Genomic DNA, 18,419 nt, shown 5'->3' on the forward strand with positions numbered 1-18,419 from the left:
ATAGTATCTGAGACTCAAACTGCCCTCACAGTCTCAGTGCCTCTCTGTTACCCGGATCTGATCGACCGAAGGGATGTTGGTTCTAATCCCAGTGCATTATGTCTGCCATTAGGGGTGTGTCGGTACCCTCTGGGCATGTCAGGGCGGCAGATCCAGGATGAGGACATCTCAGCCTCCAGCCAATGGTCTGAGTCCACTGCTGCCCGCTACGGCAGGTACTGTACACACACACGCATGCACGCACACACGCACGCACGCATGCAAGCACGCATGCACACACACACACACAGATACACACACACAAACACACACACACACACAGACACACACAGTCAGTCGGTGGGTGGGCTTCGGTGGGTTTCAGAAGAATGATTTACCGCTCGTTCTCTACTCGCCATGCCTGGTGCCTCTCTCCGCTGTCAGCTCCTCTCTCTCTCTTTGTGTGTGTCTCTCTCTCACCGCTGTCAGCTCCTCTCTCTCTCTTTGTGTGTGTCTCTCTATCACCGCTGTCAGCTCCTCTCTCTCTCTCTCTTTGTGTGTGTCTCTCTCTCACCGCTGTCAGCTCCTCTCTCTCTCTTTGTGTGTGTCTCTCTATCACCGCTGTCAGCTCCTCTCTCTCTCTTTGTGTGTGTCTCTCTCTCTCAGCTCCTAACCCAGAATTAACCGTGTCAAAGGAATTTACAACTCCGGAGCAGAGCGAGGTGTTTTCATAGGAGCCTGCTTTACTTTCCTCTCAGCTTACCTTCTCCATCCTGTTCTAATTTCTCCTCTACCACACTTACGTGTGTGTGTGAGTCCACACACCAACGATCCCACTCTGACATACACACTCACATACAAACACACACCGCCTGTCTACCTTTCTGTCTGCCTGTCTGTCTGCCTGTCTGCTGGTCTGTCTTTCTCTTTGTCTTTGTCTGTCTCCCTCTTTCTCTCTTACTCTCTCGCTCCTTCTCTCTCTATCAATTCACCTTCATTCAATAGTTCAGTTCAGTTCAGTTCAGTTCAGAACTGAGCTGAACTGAACTGAACTATTGAATGAAGGTGAATTGATAGAGAGAGAAGGAATAAAGCTTTGTGTTGTGTTTCCAAAGCCAGGAAATAAACATGATTAATTATGTAAATACATTTTAGAGAATCAGAATCAGAATTTATTTGATTCCATCTTATTGAACGAGAAGATAGGAGTACAATTCTTATGCTTGGTTCCTAACAGCCACATAGCAGCAACAATGCAAGATAAAGTTAATGAGATAGTAAAGATTAAAATATATAAAAGTAAGAAGTACCAGCCACGGTTGATTCTAGTGCAAAATGCTGTGCAAATTACAGAAATATGTATTTATAGTCTATAGTCTGTTGTTGTCGTGTGCGTGGGGCTGGTTTTGGGGGTGGTGGATTCCCCCAGGAGCCGGACTGCTTGTCTAACCCCCCCCCCCCCCCCCCCCCCCCCCCCCCCAGGCTGGAGCAAGAGGAGGCAGACGGGGCCTGGTGCCCCGAGGGCACGCTGGAGCCCGACACGCTGAAGGAGTTCCTGCAGGTGGACCTGCGCTCGCTCACCTTCATCACGCTGGTGGGCACGCAGGGCCGGCACGCCGGGGGCATCGGCAACGAGTTCGCCCACCTCTACCAGCTGCAGTACAGCCGCGACGGCAGCCGCTGGGTGGCCTGGAGGGACCGCACCGGCCGGCAGGCGAGTGGTGGGGGGAGAGAGATAGAGATGCAGAGAGATAGACAGGCAAGCAGAGAGAAAGACAGACAGGCAATCAGAGATACAGAGAGACAAGCGAGCAGAGAGACAGGCGAGCAGAGAGACAGGCAAGCAGAGAGACAGACAGAGAGGCGAGCAGAGAGACAGACAGACATGCGAGCACAGGGACAGACAGACATGCAAACAGAGGGACAGACAGACAGGCGAGTAGAGAGATAGATAGAGACTTTATTGTCATTGCACATGTCACAAGTACAGAGCAACAAAATTACCAGTTAGATCCCGTCCAAGAAACATAAAAAGACAGTGTGGGGAGACAGGACGGAGAGGCTGTCGGGACGCCCTCTTATTATTAGATAAAACTTGGAAAACAAGAGGGAAAACGAGGGAAAGGGACAGACAGGCGAGTAGAGAAACAGACACACAGAAACTGGTTCATCTCGTCTTTGTCCTTTGGGGTACTTTAAGATTTTTGCTGTGAATGAGGTTAAACTGAGAGATTAGATCAGTGAATGAATACAGAACTACCATTGGCCAGGAAATCACCTCCATGATCACACATATTGAAATTCATACAACATAGATCCATTCACATTCAGGACTGGAGGTGCAATCCTTTCTGCATCAAAAGCAGAACCCGGGAACCTCGATAAAGTCATCCTGATCTTTGGTTTTATGGCTCTGATTTAGACTTTAATTGATTCTATATGCTGGCCTGCAGCAGCCTGCGGGTAAAAAGGCACGTAGCCTCCTCTTATCGCTTGGCACCACGGCCCTTTATCTCTGCTGATACCGGCGGGCGGCGAAGATTGTAGACCACGTACATTGACCAGAACACATGAGGATGATGATGATGACGATGATGATGATGATGATGATGATGATGATGATTCAAATGAAGACCGTGCCGATGTGGGTGTCGATGATGAGGCCGATGGCAGAGAGCCCGGCTCAAAGGTCTGTTGTGTTGACGTTTCGTAAAGCAGGTCATAGCGGGAAACCGCAACGCCTACGACATCGTGCTGAAGGACCTCGAGCCGCCCATCATCGCCCGCTCCGTGCGCTTCATGCCCGTCACCGACCACTCCATGAACGTCTGCATGAGGGTGGAGCTCTACGGGTGTGAGTGGCTGGGTGAGGCGCACGCACGCACGCACACGCACACGCATTCAATCACTCACTCACACACACACACACACACACACACACACACACTCTCTTCTCCCCAAAACCTGGTTGAACACAAATGCCGTCTGGGATGCCGTGCTTGGAGCTAAATGCTCTCACAGTGTTGTGAGACGGTTGTGAGACTGTTGTGAGATAAAGGCAGTGCGGTGTCATTATTGTTGGCATATGCTTTATGAGACATATGCTATACAGATCAAGGTTTATGTGTGGAAGTCACCATGGTCATATGATGATGTGGTTTTACAGAAGGAGGACTCTACACTCTCTCTCAGGAAATGCACAGCAAAGATGAAGTCTTACTATCTGGGATTGTCATAAAATAATATATTGGCTCATAAAGACTTGAGCTGGGTTTATCTTTTGACGGTAAACGTCAATAAATGTGTTTAAAATTAAAGTCTGGTCATCGTTGCACACTTGCAATATTCGCATCAGTAACAGTTTTGGTTTGAACACTTTCAGAAAACAGTTTTTTGTCTATTTTGTTCTCATATATGCATCTCTCTCTCTCTCTCTTCTCCCTCTCTCTCTCTCTCTCTCTCTCTCTCTCTCTCTTCTCCCTCTCTCTCAGACGGCCTTGTATCTTACAATGCCCCCGTTGGTGAACAGATGAACTTGCCCAGTTTCCCCGTGTACCTCAACGACTCGGTCTACGACGGAGCCGTGATCCACAGGTGTGTGTGTGTGTGTGTGTGTGTCTGTGTGTGTGTGTGTGTGTGTGTGTGTGTGTGTGTGTGTGTGTGTGTGTGTGTGTGTGCGCGCGCGCGTCTGCGAGAGCACTTGACCGTGAGGATTTCCTTGCAATCCCTCCAACGATCCTATTTCTCCTGAGCGGTTGGCTGCCCTCTGTCTCCTTTACGGCTCTTTTCCTGTCTGCCTCCATCAGTGTCCTCATGAAAACCGTCATGAAAGCCATGGTCACGAAATTGCAGCCTGTTGACATGAGGTTACCATGGCTACAGCGAGACAAACGGGCCGAGCCTTGGTCATGTGGTTTCAACATCTGTAGTAACGCGTGCGAGTCATTGAGTCAACCGGAATAAAATGACCCTGGAAACAAACGATGGAAAGAGGAAGAGCCAATCGGCGATCTGAGTTGTGTCGCCTTGGTTGAATTAAGGCTCTGTGAATGACGTCCTGCGTGACACACAACTCGCCCACGTCCTAATATAACGAGCAATACATTATGACCCAAGGCTGCCATCTAGTGGTGGCGGGGGGGACTTCAGAAGGTATCGCTACAGGGTGATTAGTTCGCCTAGACTGCATAGCCGCTCCGTCCCTACCCTCCTACTTATTGTATGTTGTACGGCCTGGCACTTAATGAACACACTTATTGTATGTCACACTTACATTTGTTGTATAGGGGAAATAAGTTAATCTAGTGATATTTGGTGCTTTGCACTTGGTTCTATGAACAGCCTCACTGTACCGACAGCGATATATTGTAGTATTTATTGTAAGGCGCTTTGGACAAAAGCGTCTGCTAATTGCCCTCAATGTTGATGTAAAGACGATGCTACTGGTCTGTTTCTCCCAGTATGACCGAGGGGCTGGGCCAGCTTACGGACGGCGTGTGCGGTCTGGACGACTTCACGCAGAGCCAGGTGTATAACGCCTGGCCGGGCTACGACTACGTGGCCTGGACCAATGAGAGCTTCCCCAGCGGCTACGTGGAGATCATGTTCGAGTTCGACCGCGTACGCAACTTCACCACCATGAAGGTGAGGATTCATTTTTAACTCGTTAACAACATGTTAACGAGTCTCTTCCGCCAGGTCCACTGCAACAACATGTTAACGAGTCTCTCCCTACAACATGTAAACGAGTCTCCCTAAAACATGTTAACGCGTCTCCCTACAACATGTTAACGAGTCTCCCTACAACATGTTAACGAGCATCTTCCTACAACCTGTTAACATGTTAACGAGCTTCCCTCCTCAAAGTCCACTGCAACAACATGTTAACAAGAGTCTTCCTACAACATGTTAACGAGTCTCCCTTCTCCCAGGTTCATTGCAACAACATGTTAACGAGCCTCTCCCAACAACATGTTAACGAATCTCCCTACAACATGTTAACGAGCGTCTTCCTACAACCTGTTAACGAGCCTCTCCCAGCAACATGTTAACGAGCCTCTCCCAACAACATGTTAACGAGCCTCTCCCAGCAACATGTTAACGAGCCTCTCCCAGCAACATGTTAACGAGCCTCTCCCAGCAACATGTTAACAACTCTCCCCCTCGCCCCAGGTGCACTGCAACAACATGTTCTGGCGGGGCGTGAAGGCCTTCCGCCAGGCGTCCTGCTACTTCCGCAGCGAGGCGGACTGGGAGGAGGCGCCTCTGGTGTTCCGGGCGGCGGTGGACGGCGTGGACCCCAGCGCCCGCTTCCTCACCGTGGACCTGGCCAATCACATGGCCAGCGCCATCAATTGCCAGTTCTACTTCGCCGACACCTGGATGATGTTCAGCGAGATCACCTTCCAGTCAGGTACACAGAGGGGCTTGGGGGGGTGTTCTTCAAAATATGCCTATTACATCATATTAATGATAATAATAATGGTAATAATAACAACAACCAAATGTGTGTTCTGATCAACACAGGACAATAAGAGAACATAGCAATTTTAATGATTCTAGATGATCTGACATTTATCCCAAACGCCCGTTTGGGTCTGTTTTGACGATTGTAATTATGTTTAATTATGAATTATGTGAAGCTTGTATCAGAGTATCATGATAAGGATCACTGTATACGATAACATTATGATCTGCTCTTCAGATACAGCCATGTATAACACAACCCTGGCCCCGCCCAAGACAGGACCCCCGACGAGCACACAACCTGGTCAGTGACACACACACACACGCACACACACAAACCGGTCAGTGACACACACACACACACACACACACACGCACAAAACCTGGTCGGTAACACACACACACACACGCACACACACAATCTTGTCAGGGGACACACACACCATTCAATTCCCAAATATAAATTGTCACAGTGCCAATATGGATCGTGTCCACAGCTGGGAGCAAAGAAACTCATTGGTGTAAAGTAATGAGATTTTTTACTGACTCTAAGACACACACACACACACACACACACGCACACATACACATACACACACACACTCACACCAACACCCACACACACACACACACAGACACAGACACACACACACACACACACAAACTAATGTCCATCCAATCAAAATGTGTCTCTCTCTACCCCCTTTCCCAGGGGATCACCCCACACACAAAGTAGACGACAGCAACACAACAATTCTGATCGGTTGTTTAGTGGCCATCATCTTCATCCTTGTCGCCATCATCGTCATCATCTTGTGGAGGCAGGTGTGGCAGAAGATGATCGAGAAGGTGAGCTTTGTCAAGAGGACGTGGCCAGACACCCGGTCGCTTCGTCCAGGTGTTCTTGGGGAGGTGACCTGACAAAGACAAATTATTTTTAGGACACGTCGGCCAGCAAACTATTATTTGCTGGAAAATGCGAATAATATTAGAGGGTGATCATGGAGTTCAGGCAGCAAAGTTACCAAGGATACATTTAGTGAGACAATGGGTGAACAAGATCCTTATAGGGAAACGTTTGCATGGTGGGTAGTTTATACAAAGGTAACAAAGGTGAGAGGGAGTGACCATCGTGTAGAGTTTAGGATTGGCAGGAGAGGCCAAGATAAACTGCAATACACTATGGGTGAAGTTGATATGTCTGCAAGTCTGCAAGCAAGGATGCAACAGACCAACAGAGGAATCTACACACCAAAGTTTAAGTCTCAGACTCGGTGGCTACAGTGCCAATGCCAACTGTCTTAACATCTCTGTTAGAGACAGGAAAGGAGGTATCTCTAGGTGCAGGGAGAATGTATACAATTCATTTTAGATTGACTAGTAATTTCAGAAACAAGGTTAAAGGTGACGTATTATGTCCAGCCTACCAAGTGGACTGTAGCAAACGTTGCCCATCCATCCATCATAGATCTAGGTGGACACGCCCACTCGTGACGTCAGAAGAGGCAGATTTCAAAACGGCTTGTAACGGCTAATCACACTCACACCCGGTGGTATAATATGTCACCTTCAATATAATTTGTATATTTGTATACGATAGTTATGATTGATATTTCCACCACATGAACGGGGTGTCCCCCCTCCCCCCAGGTCTCCCGCCGGATGCTGGACGACGAGCTCACGGCGAGTCTGTCCATCCAGAGCGAGACGTTCGCCTTCAGCCACACCAACGCGTCCGCTGCCGCCAGCGAGCAGGAGTCAAACGCCACGTACGAACGCATCTTCCCCCTGGGGGGTGACTACCAGGAGCCCTCCCAGCTCCTCTGCAAGCTGTTCACGGCCGAGGAGCCTGGTGGGGACACACACACGCACACACACACACACAGACACACAGACATAGACACAGACGCACGCACACACACACGCAAACACAGACATAGACGAAGACGCACGCACACACACACAGACACACAGACATAGACACAGACGCACGCACACACACACGCACATGCACACACACACACACACAGATATAGACGCACACACACGCACTCAGGCAGAGACACAAACAAACGCACACACAGACAAACACACACACACACACGCAAACGCACACTCATGCTGACATAGACATACGCAAGCACACACACACGCATGCACACACACGCGCACCAACACACACACACAGACATAGACAAACGCACACACACACATACAGACAAACTCGCACACACACACACACACAAGCACAGAAAAAGGCACATACACACACAGACACACATTTATACAACAACCACAAACATACACCATTCTCCACCCTACCAACATCCACAATAAGCCTCTGGACAAACACACACCCACACCTTCTTACCGTTGTACTAGTGGTCTAACGTGTGCCCGGTCCTGATGCTGCACAGCGCCGTCTACCAGCGGCGTCGCCTCCAAGCCCCCCGGCACGGCCGCGGCGCCGGACGGCGTCCCCCACTACGCCGAGGCCGACATCGTCCACCTGCAGGGCGTCACCGGCGGCAACACCTACGCCATCCCCGCCGTGGCCATGGACCTGCTGTCCGGGAAGGACGTGGCCGCGGAGGAGTTCCCCCGGAAGCTGCTCACCTTCAAGGAGAAGCTGGGAGAAGGACAGTTCGGAGAGGTAGGGGAGCCCCTCCTCACAGACGGGACTGTGAGGAGCGCTGGATGGCAGATCCTCAGAGAACACATGATGCCCTCTAAGGCTTGACTATCAAACACGTCCTCTCCTCTCATCTCCATTCCTCTCCCCTTCTCCTCTCCTTTCTCCTTATCCTTTCCTCTCTCCTTCTCCTTTCCTCGTCCCTTCTCCTCTGCTTTCTCCTTCTCCTTTCCTTTCCTTTTCTCCTCTCCTTTCTCCTTCTCCTTTCTGCTCCTCTCCTCTCCTCCTCTCCTTCTCCCCCTCTCCTCTCCTCCTCTCCTTTCCTTCTCCCCCTCCTCTCCTCATCCTCTCCTCTCTTCTTCTCCTCCTATTCTCCCCTCCTTCTCCTCCTCTCCTCCTCTCCTCTCCTCCTCCCCTCCTCCTTTCCTCCTCTGCTCCTCCTCCAGGTCCACCTATGTGAGGCGGAGGGCCTCCAGGAGTTCATGGGGGAGGAGTTCTCCTTCGATGTCGACGAGGGCCAGCCGGTCCTCGTGGCGGTCAAGATGCTCCGCGCCGACGCCAACAAGAATGCAAGGTACTCAACAAACGCTGGTGTCTCAGGCCTCCTCGGTCTCTCTCCAGTCTCTCTCCAGTCTCTCTCTCTCTCTAGTCTCTCTCTCTCTAGTCTCTCTCCAGTCTCTCTCTAGCCTCTCTCTCTCTAGTCTCTCTAGTCTCTCTCTAGCCTCTCTCTAGTCTCTCTAGTCCCTCTCTAGTCTCTCTCTAGTCTCTCTCTAGTCTCTCTCTAGTCTCTGTAGTCTCTCTCTAGCCTCTCTCTAGTCCCTCTCTAGTCTCTCTCTAGTCTCTGTAGTCTCTCTCTAGCCTCTCTCTAGTCCCTCTCTAGTCTCTCTCTAGTCCCTCTCTAGTCTCTCTCTAGCCTCTCTCTAGTCTCTCTCTAGTCTCTCTCTAGTCTCTCTCTAGCCTCTCTCTAGTCTCTCTCTAGTCTCTCTCTAGTCTCTCTCTAGTCTTTCTCTGGTCTTTGAAGCTGCGTGAACCGTGTATGAATGGTTATCATGTGGAATTGTGGAATTAGCATATTGTTAATGCTGCACCAAATGGGAAAATAAATGGTGTTTCCGCGCACTAGGAATGACTTCCTGAAGGAGATCAAGATCATGTCCCGCCTGAAGGACCCCAACATCATCCGGCTGCTGGCCGTGTGCATCTACAGCGACCCCCTGAGCATGATCACCGAGTACATGGAGAACGGGGACCTCAACCAGTTCCTCTCCCGCCACCAGGCCCCGGGGCCACTGGCCGCACTCAGCAACCCCCCCACTGTCAGGTGAGGTGGGGGGGGATAGGGAGAGACTGGGGGGAGAGGGGTAGAGAGAGAGAAAGAGAGAGGGATGGGGGAGAGAGGGGGGAGGTGGAGAGGGAGGGGGGGATAGGGGGAGAGGGGTAGAGAGAGAGAGAGAGAGAGAGAGCGAGAGAGATAGGGTGGAGAGATAGGGAGGGGGGGGAAAGAGGGAGGGGTGTGGCTTGGTGTGGGAGTGTGAGTGGGCTAGCTGATTAGTGTGTGTGTGTGTGTGGTGTGTGTGTGTGTGTGTGTGTGTGTGTCTCTCTGAGTAAGTCGGTTATTGGTGAGAGATTGGAGAGAGTGAGCGAAGATACATCGATAATAATCTTATCCCACTAAATCGTTCCCCCCCCCCCTTCCCTCTCTCCCTCCATCCCTCCAGCTTCAGCGACTTGTGTGACATGGTCACCCAGATCGCCTCGGGGATGAAGTACCTCTCGTCTCTGAACTTTGTCCATCGAGACCTGGCCACCAGGAACTGCCTGGTGGGGAAGAGCTACACCATAAAGATCGCCGACTTCGGCATGAGCAGGAACCTGTACAGCAGCGACTACTACCGCATCCAGGGGCGGGCCGTGCTGCCCATCCGGTGGATGTCCTGGGAGAGCATCCTGCTTGTGAGCACAGACCTTTAACGCCGCGTTCACACTGCATCCGTCCATCGACAGATCTCATTGACGCTGCATGGGGCGCTCTCGAAATGCATTGTGGGTCCGACCGTTCTGTCGCCTCCGTTGCCTGCGTCAAAAAGTTGAGAATTATTCCAACTTTTCAGGAAGTGATGGATCCGTCGGTCAATCGGATTGCGTTATGCAAATATACGCAAATACGCTGTCCAATGAAATTGCCTTTGTAATACAACCCGGGAAATCACGTGGATGCGTCAAAAAGCCCCCATCCGTCGAAGAACGGAGGTAGTGTGAACGCGGTGTAACCCTTTAAAGATCCCATATCATGCCCTTTTTGGGATAATAATTGCATTTGGGGTTACTACTAGAATAGGGTCTCCTGCCTGTATGTTAAAAATACTCTACACTTAATATTCTCACACTGTTCACTTCTGGAAAACCAATTTCTGCTGTTATTGGTCAGCACGCCCACTCTGCTGCGATTGGACGAACACTTTGCGCGTGTGTCTGCAAATTCACAACCCGGAGAAGTTGTAAACATTGCGGTAGGAGGCGGGACTTTTGCACTTCAGCACCGCCCACTGCACAGTCTGACGTCACACTGTTACGAAGTAAAGTTTGAGCGCAAACAAGTTGTTTCCCGCACTTATTTAGGGGCGTTCTCGTGGGCGTGAATACTCCCCCTGGCTCAGACTTAGATTTATCTAGCTTAGCAGACGTAAAACATGTATGTAGCCGGTAGATGATCTCTTTCCTTCCTCCAGGGTAAGTTCACCACGGCCAGCGACGTGTGGGCCTTCGGGGTGACGGTGTGGGAGATGCTGACCTTCTGTCAGGAGCAGCCGTACTCCCAGCTCAACGACGAGCAGGTCATCGAGAACACCGGCGAGTTCTTCAGGGACCAGAAGAGACAGGTACTCATTCAGCACTTAGCATCTGCAACCTTTGTATGATGTATAATTCTGTATGGAACTGATCACGTAGGTGATACAGGGTGTGTTTTGATTGAGTCTCATGGTTCTCATGTATTTGTTTGACTGCTGGCCATTGCTAATAAGTCAACTACAAGAGAAACGTATTCACACAACAAACTGCGGATCATGTGTCTTTCCTGGCTGTAGATCTACCTGCCCCAGCCAGCGCTATGTCCAGACCCTCTCTACAAGACCATGCTGAGTTGCTGGAGAAGGAACAGCAAGGAGAGGCCCTCCTTCCAGGAGATACACCGAGCCCTGCTGGAGAGCCAGCCCTGACCCAGGAAATACACCGAGCCCTGCTGTAGGGCCCGCCCTAACCCAGGATATACTGTATACCGAGCACTCTTGGAAAGCCAGCCTTAACCCAGGAAATACACCGAACCCTCCTGGAGGGCTAACCCAGGCCTAACCAAGACACTCCTCTCCTCTCCTATACAACATGCATGAAACAGATCGGGTTTAGAATAGAATCCAGCTTTAAGCTATCTTGTTTGAGCAGAAACAGGTTAAGAAGTCCTTGACCCACCTACAGGGAGTCAGGGACCACTGGGGGAAACACTGTTAGATCAACATCAACAACAACCTAACAAACAACAGCAGGCAGGTGGATGGACTCAATGTGTGTCTTAATGAGATTGTCTAATGTTTAATACATTTTTATATTATACTTTTATACAGAAGGGCCATATCATACCCAGACAAGCACACACAAGACCGTTCTAAACTTTGCAAGTATTAAAAACAAAGTGAATTGTAGCAATTCATATTTGGCACTTTTTTAACAATGTCGTTTTTTATGTCTCTTTTTTTTTTAAGAGTTATCATTTCTTATGTTCCAGGTCTGTGGGTTCAATGAGGGGCGATGATGGAGGCTGGAAGGCTTTCTTGTGTTCTCTGTTGGAAGACTGCTTGAATGTAGAGTAAATAAGAGCAGCAAACCTTCACTGTTAATATCAAAACATGTCGTTTCAGAACAACAAGTTACCGTTTGTTTCATCTCAATAGGTTAGGTAATCGAAGCAATTTATTATACCAGCAAATTGTTATATTCATTAATTGCAGTGTTTGGCAGTGATATTGCAATGAGCAATGTATACGACAATATATTTTCAATAGGTATTTCATTATGAATATTTTAATATCCATAATTGTAAAAAAGGAAAAAGGTTACGTACACACATTTGTGTACTAAGAAGCACTTCCATTTAAAAACACATTTCAGTGAATGGCAGCAGTCAAAATATCCTCATTCTGTCCTTCTGCTTGATGTCTGATCATTTATGAAGTGTTTGAAGATGTAATCTAGTCAGAAATACCAACATCACGTCAGTCATATGCTTGAGGGGGTTTGTCTTTTACTCTCTATCAGTTCCCACTCTAGTCCAGACGTACCTGTGTGTCACCAGGGAGTGAGATGTAAGTGTTTACTCATTGGAAGGAAGTTAATCGATAGGTTATGTGTTTACCAAAGAATTGTGTAGCTGAGACTTACTAAGACTGGCTCAGACTATAGAGTGAGACTGAACTGTATTTAAGTTGCAGTGTCAGATAATGAAATGCAGTCGAAGGTATTCTGTGTGTGTACAGAAAGGGAATATTCAGTCTTATTCTGGCATTTTACAAAAAAAAGAGACTATTACAGATTGCTTTGTTTGAGGAGACTGGGGTTGTTTTGTGAGAAGCTAAGGTCAAACATCTCATGATTACTAAACTATTAAATTAATCACACATTTCAGCTATTAATTCAACTCATTTTTGTCATGTTGAGGTCATGTTCACAAAATCAGTCCTTATCTGTATTCAGATTGACATGGCCTATTGTCATTACCTTTGGCCTTTCACACAAAATGGATTCACTGCCATTTCACTTTATGTGTAAAGCTTGTTCATGTTCTCCTTAGCTTCATCATTTTAATCAACTTTCATGATGAACGACCAACGTCACTGGTAAAATATCAAGAGATGCATGCAAGCATTCCATTCAAAAACATATTGACCAATTATAAAAGCATTTAAGGTTGTTAAAAGTATGTGGCCCAACTGGTTGCAATTGTATAGTTGTCTGTTGACTCTGCAATTCATAATTTGTTTAGTTTTGTAAGATTTTTGTACTATTACTCAAATGTGTTTTTTATAGGAGCGTTTTATAAAATACTTGTATGCAAAGGTAATGTTCTTTGTAATTCTGCTTTGTGATAGATAAATACCAAAATAAACGTTCCCAATGCTATTCTTTGCCCCAAAGTCATGGATGCGTGCATCATGTCATTCAAACACATGTTTACCATTACATCTTGGTTTAAGGGTGTCTTTTTAAGAGCTAGTATAATATGACCCATCATAAAGATGCAACTATTTTTCTCAACTCACGACGTATGTCGAGCCGACGATAGCTACGATATCATTGGCTAGGAGAAACTGTGGTATCCAATCACGACGCGAAGGTAGATTCAAGGATATGACGCAAGTTAGGATAGGTGCCCTTGGCTGAGACGTCAGACCACACGATCCGTCCATGGATCAGGCCATTCATAACACCTTTACTCGCTTTATACATAACACAAGTTGTTAAAACTTCAACCGAGTAAGATGAATAAAGTGGTTTTGGTCACCGGAGCAAATAGGTAATTCAGCCTTTCACCGACTTATGTCACAGTTAATTGCAGCGAATGTTTTGCTATTTTATGTCTGTTTTAATTATGAATACATAGGCTGTATTGTACCGTTACATTTCTACACACATATATATGCCAATGTGTGCAACCCTATTATTGTTTGCTCATATTACTATGTGCTATTGCAAAATAAGTCAGCGTTAAGTGTGTTTACAAAATCGTGTGTGTGTGTGTGTGTGTGTATGTGTGCGTGCGTGCGTGCGTGCGTGCGCGTGTGTTCATGTGGTGTCTGCTAATTAGTGTTATCCATTCTGAATGTAAAACAACAACAGCAACCCTATAATTACAAACGGAAGCATTACAGAAACGCATCGGATAAATATAACATCTCCCCTTGCAGCGGCGTCGGCCTGGCTCTCTGTGAGCGGCTCCTGGGAGAGGATCCGGGGCTGCAGCTCTGTCTGGCGTGCAGGAACATGTGCCGGGCGCAGGCTGCCCGGGCCGCCCTGCTGGCGTCCCACCCAGGGGCCCAGGTGGGTCTGCTGCAGCTGGACACCAGCTCCGTCGCTTCCGTTCTGAACGCAGCCAAAGAGGTGAAGCTCAGGTGGGACGTTAGTAGAGTGACCTAGAGACAAGTCGTTTCTTAACATGGAAGCAGAATGACAAATTAAATTCAAGTCCTAAGGACTGATGGAAGGAAATACCCAAATGAAAGTTAAAAGAAATGACAAGTGCATTCAATCGTTGAAATGTTGACTAATATTAATGCTGGTGTTCCATGTAGGTATAGCCAGCTGGACTATCTCTACCTCAATGCTGGTATCATGCCAAACCCACAGTTTGATGTGAAAGCCTTTTTCAAAGGCGTCTTTTCCAGGTAAGGCAATGAATTACATGACCATAAAGGTTTTAGTTAACTCTTGCATCATCCTGCTCATACGGCTGCAATGCATGATGGAAATGAAGGCATGTTTTATTGTATTTCTTTGACAGAAACGTTGTAAATATGCTTGCCACTGGCGAAGGTATTCTGAAACAGAAGGACAGCATCACTGCCGACGGAATGCAGGAGATATTCGCGACCAACCTGTTTGGTCATTTCCTCCTGGTGTGTTTTCATTATGGAATATCCTCTGCATGTCTCCCCCAAGCAGGCTGAACAGCTGCCATGCTTACTTTCATTCTAATACAAATACTGACACACGACACAAGAAGAACCAACGCAGGGCTTCTGCATTCTGGAAAAGTGAAAAATAAAAAACATTTATATCCACTTTTCACAATACTGTTCTCTCAAACGTACACAGAGATCCTCCCGATGATTCACCCTCCCTCGGTCTGCTAACCACAGACCAGTAGCCCCAGGTGATTCACCCTCCCTCGGTCTGCTAACCACAGACCAGTAGCCCCAGGTGATTCACCCTCCCTCGGTCTGCTAACCACAGACCAGTAGCCCCAGGTGATTCACCCTCCCTCGGTCTGCTAACCACAGACCAGTAGCCCCAGGTGATTCACCCTCCCTCGGTCTGCTAACCACAGACCAGTAGCCCCAGGTGATTCACCCTCTCTGGGTCTGCTAACCACAGCCCAGCAGCAGCCTAGCGTGGCGTCCTGCCCTTGACGGCTCCCCTCCGGGCCGAAGGGACACCTGACCCGTGACAGTGCAGCAGCACTCATTAAAAATGTAGCGTGTTATTTCTGTGACGCCGCGTCTCCTGTCCTGTCCTCCTCTTGAGGACACCGCTGACTGCCAGCTTCGGATTCCCAGCTAACATTCTGCTTAGCAGGCACGTTTGGGGGGGGTTGAACTCTGTGAGGACATCGGCGGTGTTTCGCTGCTTCAACCGGGACTCTGATCCATCTGGATATCCTGAAAATATTCAACAATATTCACAAAAAAACAGCCACACTTTGAGAGCTCTGATTTTCTTATCTGTCATAATGTTGTAATTACCGCCCCCCCCCCCCCCCAGGTCAGAGATCTGGAGAGCCTCCTCTGCCAGGCTGGCCGGACCTCCCAGGTGATCTGGACCTCCTCCATCAACGCCCAGCAATCAGCCTTCAGCCTGGAGGACGTCCAGCACTGCCAGGGCTCCCAGCCCTACAGCTCCTCCAAGTACGCCACCGACCTGCTCAGCGTGGCCCTCAACACACACCTCAACACACAGGTCTGCTCCCATTGGCCCTCAGCATGCACCTCAACACACAGGTCTGCTCCCATTGGCCCTCAACACACACCTCAACACACAGGTCTGCTCCCATTGGCCCTCAGCACACACCTCAGCACACAGATCTGCTCCCATTGGCCCTGAGCACGCACCTCAACACACAGGTCTGCTCCCATTGGCCCTCAGCACACAGGTCTGCTCCCATTGGCCCTCAACACACACCTCAACACACAGGTCTGCTCCCATTGGCCCTCAACACACAGGTCTGCTCCCATTGGCCCTCAACACAAAGGTCCACTCCCATTGGCCCTCAGCACACAGGTCCGCTCCCATTGGCCCTCAACACACAGGTCTGCTCCCATTGGCCCTCCACTCACAGGTCCGCTTTATCAGCCCTCTGCTTCAATGTTTTATTGAGCCTCATAAACCTCTCCTCAGGTGTTTAAGGAGACCTGGGGCCTGAGGTCACACCTTGTTCTTAAACGACGGTACTTAGACCACCGGAGTTCTCTGCTTGTCTGGGCCCTGTTCCATCGGTTTGACCCGACCCAGTCTGCTCCTTTGTTCGACCGTAAAGGTGAAGTTCCTGTCACGGGCTTCCACTACATATTTGATACTGTTGTACTCCCTGCCGGCACATAATACAAAAGAGATTGCATCGAGTGGAACTAGTGATCAAGTCAACACCGATGATTCCTATTTCCAGGGGATAGCTATCGGCACGGCTGCTTTTACCTACGTCAATGTTCTGCTGTTGCTTTCTAGGGCCTGTATTCATCGGTCATCTGTCCAGGCTTTGTGATGACCAAGTTGACCTACGCCATCCTGCCCGCCTTCCCGGATTTTCTGTGGTCCCTGGTTATGCCACTCTTTTGGTTTGTAAGTAGACGTGTTATGGATCTATCAACCTAAACATGTTGATTTATTTTGTTGCACGTGAGATACGCCAGAAGATTGGGAACCTTATCAGTGAGCGGAGCCGAACAAAATGTCATCACTGGAAATGTATCGACCTTTGGAGGGAAGATATTCTTTGCAAATTAGACAGGACATTTTTGGCTGGATAGAACGATTCTTTGCCATCTTCCCTTTTCTGGCATGTCATCATCTACTTTGATTGTAGATGATGGTATAAAGATGTGGAATTTGTCATCATTTATGTGGTTTATTGTCTGTGTTTGCACAGATCCGGATGTTTACCAACACGTTCACCCTGACGCCGTATAATGGAGCTGAGGCTCTGGTGAGGGAAACCTCCTGCGATTCAAATAAAACCCAGACGCTAATTCACATCAAGGTTTTTCTGAACATTGACGCCTCCCCTGCCCCCCCCCTCCTGTAGCTCTGGCTGTTCCACCAGAAGCCTGAGTCACTGGATCCTTACTCCAAGTACCACAGTCTGACCTCAGGCCGGGGCGTCAACCACATACAGCCACGGAAGGTATGGTGGCACATGATCATCTAATGTCTTCTTTTCAAATGGTAACACGCCAACACTGACACTTAAACAGCCTTGTCTCCGCTATCCTCTCTCCTCTTCCTCCTCCTCTCTCCTCTTCCTCCTCCTCTTGCAGATGGATGTGGATGAGGACCTGTCCCAGGCCCTCTATGTGAAGCTATTGGAGCTGGAGCAGAGAGTGAGGAAGAGGAGAGGGACCGAATAACCCTTCATGGTCGCAGTAACCAACCAGAGCTTCAACAACAATGTGCATTGAAACCATTACTGTAATTTGTACAAATTTGAAGGATATATTGAATGAAAATAGGATAATATTGAAAATGCTGGGATAATTAGTTTGGTTATAAAAATGTGATGTTGTTTAGGCTGTTATAAATATATTGAGTTTCATTTAAATGTATAATTACCTTTTACAAATAATTATTTTAAATACAATTAAATATTCCTTTTAACAATGAAAAGAGTTCTCACGAAGAAATATGAAAAATAAATCACCAAATATAAATTATTGGGAATATAATATTTATAAATGATGGGAAATGAACCAAATGCATAGGCCTATGCAGGCTACATCACGTTGAAAGTAAATATTTGATAAAACAGCACGGTCGCTTTTTCAGGCACACTTGTACATTTATAAAGAATGGAAGCGAAGGATATCTCTTCAGAAGAGCTATACTGGACTGCCCCGGGTCTTGCTCTGTCGGACATGATCAGCGAAGCCAAAGTCGTTGCGATCCAAAAGTAAACTGTCGGTGTCGCCACCGAAGTTGATGTAGGTGGACTGAGCGAGCCAGTCTTTGGTCTTCTGCTGCTGCTCCGGGTGCGCAGCTGTGCATAAAATCTCCTGAGAATTTGGGGCCATTTGCCACAAATTGTTCTTCGGTGCGTCCAGCCCTATCTCATCGAAGTCCTCTTCCTCGCCGCCGCTCAGTACTGGGTTGCAGAAAGCCCAAACCATCCCACAGAAATAGACGAAGAATCCCCCCATCACCATGATCATGAGCGCGTAGGCTTCTACCATCGCTTTAGTGACTGGCGACATCGTCATCTTGATGCGAAAGTTTACCTCCCTCTTTCAAAAGTATCGTAGACCTGTAAGACAGAAGGCAGCGGTCGGTGTGTTGTAATTCCAAAGTATTCAATTTTCGATAAGGA

General features: G+C 48.3%; 2 protein-coding genes across 3 annotated transcripts in view; both read left to right on the plus strand.

Moving 5' to 3' along the window:
- ddr2a (discoidin domain receptor tyrosine kinase 2a) overlaps nucleotides 1-13,179 on the plus strand; it is a 26,832-nt gene extending 13,653 nt beyond the window's left edge. The window contains exons 3-17 of one of the 2 annotated variants that reach the window (XM_079739482.1): nucleotides 113-215; nucleotides 1,462-1,693; nucleotides 2,698-2,845; nucleotides 3,471-3,573; nucleotides 4,440-4,623; nucleotides 5,152-5,392; nucleotides 5,684-5,749; nucleotides 6,158-6,294; nucleotides 7,096-7,297; nucleotides 7,863-8,098; nucleotides 8,524-8,651; nucleotides 9,201-9,398; nucleotides 9,796-10,030; nucleotides 10,807-10,956; nucleotides 11,164-13,179. In XM_079739482.1, coding sequence (XP_079595608.1) covers nucleotides 113-215; nucleotides 1,462-1,693; nucleotides 2,698-2,845; nucleotides 3,471-3,573; nucleotides 4,440-4,623; nucleotides 5,152-5,392; nucleotides 5,684-5,749; nucleotides 6,158-6,294; nucleotides 7,096-7,297; nucleotides 7,863-8,098; nucleotides 8,524-8,651; nucleotides 9,201-9,398; nucleotides 9,796-10,030; nucleotides 10,807-10,956; nucleotides 11,164-11,295 — 2,495 coding nt within the window. In that variant the 3' untranslated portion in view covers nucleotides 11,296-13,179. The remainder of the gene's footprint in view (nucleotides 1-112; nucleotides 216-1,461; nucleotides 1,694-2,697; nucleotides 2,846-3,470; nucleotides 3,574-4,439; nucleotides 4,624-5,151; nucleotides 5,393-5,683; nucleotides 5,750-6,157; nucleotides 6,295-7,095; nucleotides 7,298-7,862; nucleotides 8,099-8,523; nucleotides 8,652-9,200; nucleotides 9,399-9,795; nucleotides 10,031-10,806; nucleotides 10,957-11,163) is intronic. The other variant, XM_079739483.1, reaches the window with a different exon arrangement.
- A 342-nt stretch (nucleotides 13,180-13,521) lies between these two features.
- On the plus strand, nucleotides 13,522-17,638 carry hsd17b7 (hydroxysteroid (17-beta) dehydrogenase 7). The gene is made up of 9 exons (XM_079739106.1): nucleotides 13,522-13,643; nucleotides 14,035-14,238; nucleotides 14,419-14,511; nucleotides 14,628-14,742; nucleotides 15,608-15,802; nucleotides 16,568-16,681; nucleotides 16,989-17,045; nucleotides 17,145-17,243; nucleotides 17,377-17,638. The coding sequence occupies exons 1-9, from the start codon at nucleotides 13,609-13,611 to the stop codon at nucleotides 17,464-17,466; spliced, it is 1,002 nt and encodes a 333-aa protein (XP_079595232.1). The 5' UTR covers nucleotides 13,522-13,608; the 3' UTR covers nucleotides 17,467-17,638.
- The last annotated feature ends 781 nt before the right edge of the window (nucleotides 17,639-18,419 follow it).

The sequence above is a fragment of the Pollachius pollachius genome, assembly GCF_949987615.1.
Source record: "Pollachius pollachius genome assembly, chromosome: 7".
NCBI classification, from domain to species: domain Eukaryota; kingdom Metazoa; phylum Chordata; class Actinopteri; order Gadiformes; family Gadidae; genus Pollachius; species Pollachius pollachius.

Excerpts from the sequence above, each read along its gene's own strand:
- hsd17b7 (XM_079739106.1), top strand. The coding sequence starts at position 13,609 with ATGAATAAAGTGGTTTTGGTCACCGGAGCAAATAG. Across the intron at positions 14,239-14,418 it reads GCCAAAGAGGTGAAGCTCAG|GTATAGCCAGCTGGACTATC; the intron begins GTGGGACGTTAG and ends TGTTCCATGTAG. Across the intron at positions 16,682-16,988 it reads TTATGCCACTCTTTTGGTTT|ATCCGGATGTTTACCAACAC; the intron begins GTAAGTAGACGT and ends GTGTTTGCACAG.